Raw genomic sequence first — 5,857 nt, 5'->3', positions numbered from 1 at the left:
TAAGATACTTTTATGAAAAACCATGGAGTTTGGTAGTCCAGCACCAACTTCCTTTTTACTTGTTTCAGAAACAACAAATCGATAGCTTAAGTGCGAAACCCAGGCACCTCCGTTAGCGACGTTGCAGACGTCCTGTCACACTTTACTTTTTCTTTGAAAAGAAAAAGGAGTCAGCGTAATTTCTTGAAAACTTTCTTAAATTTTTCTCTATCGGCAAAATATTCGGTAAAAATTTCAAGCAATGAAATTGGCTTGCTTCTCCTCGAAAAAATAAAATAGAAGCGGACATTTTCAAACACCGTGTTGAGCTCAGAAAAAAGGTCAACAAAGTGGTGACCACGGAGACCATTTAGCATAGCATCTGTTTCAACAACCGCAAAGGAGATAAGCAGTGTCGCACTTTAGCCGGACATCTCCCATTTAAGTCACTACAGAGTTTAACATTTTTTGGGCTGCATCCTTATAATCGTATACTTTCAGTTGAATTTAGACCAGTTGGACGTTACTAAGCAAAACAGATACATCTAAAGGGAGAATTTTGAAAGAAAAACACCATATAAACAAAAAGAGGGTCCTCGTGATGACGTATTATCATGAAACGTCATAAATACTTCTGTTCTGCTTATTGACGTTTGAACTAGCTGCTTAAATCCGACAACATATGGGTTGCATCTTTTGCTGACTGTTCGATTGAGTTTTCTTTCACCACGAGTTCCCCTTTTATTTACCTCTTTTGAACCCGTGGTGGTTACGTTCTTTTTTCAAGGAAGTTTTGCATTATTTGCGATTACTTAGAGATTGAACCGCACTAACCGGATGGAAATATTGGTGCAAAGGCTACACAGATTATTTTAAAACGAGGTGGCTGGATTTCAAAGCAGGGGCGCGCAGAATAATTTATATTTTTCCGAGATATTGATGAAAGCCTTTAATCATGAAAATTTAAGTTGAGTGACTTCGGTGATATATTTGCACATGCAAAATATAATCTGAATTGTTAAAATGTAGGCTTCAAGAGAAAATGCATAATCAATTCTTGTCATGTCTTATCCGTACAATTTTACAAATCAGTTGCTATGTAAAAAATAGAGGGAAACAATAAGTTTAAAACCTTCATAATCGGAGACAATGACTATGATCAATAATATATCAAGAACAAAGTTAGTTTCAATAGACAAACTTTGAACTAAGAAGAGACGTTTTTCTTCAGTAATATTTTAAGTGACGAATGCGATCCAATTCTATTCACGTGCCTATAGCCTACCATACTTTTAAATGAATTTTAATTACTCTTGCGAGAGAACACACACTAAAATCATCTGGTCCCTTTTTTTTATTTGCGCTAGAATGTACAGGGGTAGAGAGAGAAAGGAAAGAAGGGGGGGTAGGGAAAGGAAAAAAGAAAGGAAGGAAGGGGAAGGAGGAGAGGCAGAGAAGGGGAGAGAAGAAATGGGGAGTGAGATCAGAAGGAAAGCCCGACTCAAGGAAAGAAAAAAACGCCTTCAATTGAGAATGATACCACGCAACACACGGAAGCTTGAATTGTTGTATCATTCCATTATTCACGATATTCCTGTGGTTACAGGCCGAATCCGTGGAGAAGAGTGGATAGAGGAAGGGAGAGGGGGAGTAGAAAAGAAAAATATTTAATAATAAATCTTCATAAAACAAGATGAAAAAAATATTAAGCTCCTTCTCCATTAAAGTTGCCATAGTATCTTGTGTTGGTCAGTCATCGCCTGCTTTGAAATATTTTGGAAGTTCCTCTTGCGCATACGCCATAATCTGAAGATACTTTGACGAATCTCGAATTAAATCAATACATCACCAATCAAAATTTTCAAAAACAGGTCACCTCGTTCCTTGTGAGCAACGCGCACTCCTTGAAGATATGCAACCAGTCATCCGTTCGATCCATGATGTCGTCCAGAGTGCATACCTCTCCCGGCGCGGGTATACTATTTTCAGCAATCGGGAGTGCCCGCAGTTGCTCCGGGTATTTAGGCACGAATCTACCACGGTTGCTCTCGATCAATTTACCTACCGCGGCGTGGCTTAACGCTGCTCCGACGATGGGTTCCATCACAACCGGACACACACCTAACATGGAGCTCACGGTGCGGGATACCTCTTCACGAGTAGCCCCTGATTCGCTACAACCCGCAACGCTCCTCAGCACTGCGTGGTAGAATACCTGCTGGGAGGCAACAGCTTGAGGGAGGTTCGAAAGCTGTGGTATTACCCTCGGCTCTCCCGTTGATTTTGCCCTTAAGGCTCTCGAGGTTAGAGAGGTTTTTTCACCTGCAAGCATCCTTTGGGCTGTCATTAGGTTCATCTTCTGTGAAAATGGATACAACCTTGGTGAAAAAAAAATCATACGACAAATTAATACTACAAACGTAGACAACGTTTACTTAGCATGAAAATAGTTACGAATCAGTTCGGGGTACAAAAGAAGTTCAGTTCCGGCCATAAACGACAGCGAACTTGGGAAAATGGCAAGTCTAAGGCTAATGGCAAATCCATTTAAAGAGAGATTAAAGGTGTAGATATAAACCAGCTATGAAAAGAGGGAGGGGTGATAAATTCGAAAATGAGTTTGATGTCATATACGTATTGCCCTCTAAAATTGAAAAAGGGAAACGTGATTCTTCAAAAGTGTTTTAACATTATCTCCTTTCACTTTGTTATACGTAATTAGTAAAATAATCAGTTCAATTAAAATCTCGCAAAATGATGTTTGCTGGCAACTGTATTTGTTACTTTTGGTAAAATGTCGTTCGTTGTCCATTGTTGCTTTATTGTCTCTAATTTTAAAGACATGAAAGAGACACAGAGCTCGCTACAGGGTAACTTAGTGCGCATGCAGAGGTCATAACCTCGTAATGCTTTCGTGACGAAATTATTGGTTTTTTGCGATTTAATTTAGTACACTGTAAAGTTCAAAAAGCAATCGTAAATGTTAGTCTCTTGGAACAAAAGGAGAAGGGAAAAAAATTACGCTGATAAATTAAATTGAAATCGAACCTGTGCGTGGCCTTGGAGGTTAGCAGCGCGATACTGTTTCCGAATAGTTTTTGAATTGCTTTCGAGGGTCCTTGTGACAGTTGCTTTGGCTTTACCAGAGCTTTTGGGGTTGTCATAGATTCCTGACCACGGGTCATTTTCGGCGTTCTCTTGGGAGACAGCTGCTTCAGATTTTGAGTAGGTTTCCTCTGAGCAACTTTTGGTTTGGGTTTATTTTTTGAACTTTGCATCTTGCTGACATTTTGTGCTGATTCTAGATCTCTTTTGCGAGTGCTTTGCTTCGACCTTTTTGAGGCTTTTATTTTGACGGGTTTGTTCCTCGAAGTTTTTGCGGTGCTCGTTTTGCGCCCTCTAGACATTTTTGGAGCAGTATGAGAAAATTTGTCTCGTAAATGCTTTATAGAAAAACCCCTCAATTTGAGATTTTTCTTAAAACAGACTTCACACCTTCTTTTCCGACAGAAAGCCTCTCAAAGTATAGGTTTAGAGGATGATGAACTTTTTATTTTTTAAAGGTCTAGTGGGGATTTTGATTACGCAGAAATTTTTCGTTAAGACAATTTTTATTACTTGAAAATTTGCACGTATAAGTATTTTTCCGTCGGTCGAAATTTCGATATCCTATGTGGTTTCTAAGCAACATAGGAGGAGCAAATAACAGCTGTCTGGGTGCTCACGTGGGTTGGTAAAACTGGATACATAAAATGTAGCTTAAGTAAGTAAGAGGAGAAGTGTTTTGAATTCGATTTTTGAAATATTTTCTCACTACATAGGCGAGAGAAGACAAGACACAGTCGAACCTGTTTTATGCAGTACATCAGAATTTTCAATGACTTGAAAGTGAGATTTCAAAAAGCATTTTTAAAATATTAGTATTTCTAATTTTCAAAGCAAAACATAACTTTTTATATTTACAATTTTTAAAAAAGGGCATAAGAACTAAGAATGTCCAAGTTTCTTTTCCTTCTAAAATTGCTACAACTTTTTTTTTAAATTATTTCCTAAAAATGTGTTTCTCAAATACGAACATGAAATTTTTTTAAAACAAACTTTTGTTCAGTTTGTTACAATAAAGGAGAGGGAGGGGGAAGAGGGTCAAAAATATTAAAAAAAAAGCCTAACGTCATTCAGTCACGACCAATCAATGCAAAGAATATCTCCACCGAAATTTTGAGCCCTCGTCAACTACTGACGAATACTGTAAGCTCCCCTCTCAGGCTGACGCTAGAGTCCCTTTATACTGAGAGTCAAGACAACACCCCCTCATGGAGTCACAAACGGGAATAAAGATTACAGAAATTGAACGTTTTTTGCAATCTTTGATAGGCCCATTCTTAAATTCCTTTCTCCGTTCCTTCTCTCATTCCGTTTGTTCCGTGCCAAACCTGTAATTGTCCATTCCAGATTATGATCTTTTCAATCGGTGAAAATGTAATCTTTATTCCCGTTTGTGACACTGTGAAGGCCTAAAATACGGGAACCAATCAGAAATGGATTCACATTGTCTTGACTCTCAGTATAAAGGGACTCTAGCTGACGCACGCATTTTCCCGGGTGAACTCGGAAGGCGGCCTTTTGACCCCCTTCGAAAGCCCGGAATGCGAGAACGACCCATAACCGCACGCACGCTTTCAATGAAATAAAAATTGGCCGATGATTGGTCCGTCCGGTAGGCGGACTCTCGATGATTCAGGGGCTGACAATCTTCGAGGCGCGATGGGCGGATAAGACGGCGGGATTTATGATGACAGCGAATGGGAGGCGAACGCTCGTCGCTCGCTCCTCGCGCGTCCAACACGCAGCCCGCGGTCGCGTCTGCGTCAATCGCCAACACGCGCTCGCCGCTCGCAGCTTCCTCATCGGCGTGTCGAAAACACTTTCAGTGACGCGTTTCCGAGGGCTGCTTGAAATTGCGCCGCGCTGAAATGCGCTGAAATGAACAAGGTTTCGTAGAATTTAGTGGGTCACGGCGTAGGCGGATCCAGGGGACGGATACCGTCCCCCCCGTTCGATCGAAAATAAGGAGGAAGAAAAGGGGAAGAAAGAAAGGAGGGAAGGAACGGAGGAAAGAAGAGGATATAAGGATGCTGCATATTCGGTAATTATTCATGGAAAATTTTGGAGGGGCCCCGCGGACCCCCCTAACGCCCCCCTCATTTCGAAATGTATGGATCCGCCTACGAGTCATGCACGGAGAAAAAAACTTCGTGCATGGGACCCGAGGTTGAGGTCATATGAATCTCTGAAGTTTTCTGATCACGCATCCGAAAACTTGAGGTCGAGCTGCCGAAGTTCGGGTCAGACATCGAGGCACTTCGGTACGTACCGGAGTACTTCAGATGTGTGACCCGAACCCTTCGGTATATGTCGAAGTACTTCAGATGTCTGATCCGAACTTCGGCAGCTGGACCTCAAGTTTTTAGATACGTGATCCGAAAACTTCTGAGATCCATATGTCCTATACTTCGGGTTTCAATCACGAAGTTTTTTCTCCGTGTGGGAGAAGATTATGACTATGAAATAGCTTTAATTGCACATAAAAATAGATCTTAGTAGCCGTTTTGAAATGTTCAACGCACTAAATCGAGCTTTTTTCACCCCATTCCTTCGCAAGGAGTCTCTCCCCTAGAAAGCACCGATAACAGAGGTGAAATTTACAACTTCCAGAAAGTCAGCTCTGGATCTTACTCCGATATTTTCAACACACTGATAAGGGTAGTAATATTTTGTTCCCAGGTATTGAAGATAAGATCGGGTCAACTTGACTCCGTCTTTTGGGTCAAATCCCCCTATTTTACTTTTGCGGAGACAAACAAACCAACTTTTTAGC

At 40.9% G+C, this 5,857-nt stretch overlaps 1 protein-coding gene across 1 annotated transcript; it reads right to left on the bottom strand.

The window, feature by feature from the left end:
- Positions 1 to 913: 913 nt before the first annotated feature.
- LOC109030303 (uncharacterized) lies at positions 914 to 3,234 on the bottom strand. The gene is made up of 2 exons (XM_072303377.1): positions 3,028 to 3,234; positions 914 to 2,338 (listed from the first exon to the last, which is right to left on the bottom strand). Exon 2 carries the CDS (start codon positions 2,333 to 2,335, stop codon positions 1,841 to 1,843), a length of 495 nt encoding a protein of 164 aa, XP_072159478.1. The 5' UTR covers positions 2,336 to 2,338; positions 3,028 to 3,234; the 3' UTR covers positions 914 to 1,840.
- Between the last annotated feature and the right edge of the window lie 2,623 nt (positions 3,235 to 5,857).

The sequence above is a fragment of the Bemisia tabaci genome, chromosome 8, assembly GCF_918797505.1.
Source record: "Bemisia tabaci chromosome 8, PGI_BMITA_v3".
Classification (NCBI taxonomy): Eukaryota; Metazoa; Arthropoda; class Insecta; order Hemiptera; family Aleyrodidae; genus Bemisia; species Bemisia tabaci.
The sequence above is the reverse complement of the archived record's forward strand: the minus strand, read 5'-3'. Positions and strand labels throughout refer to the sequence as shown.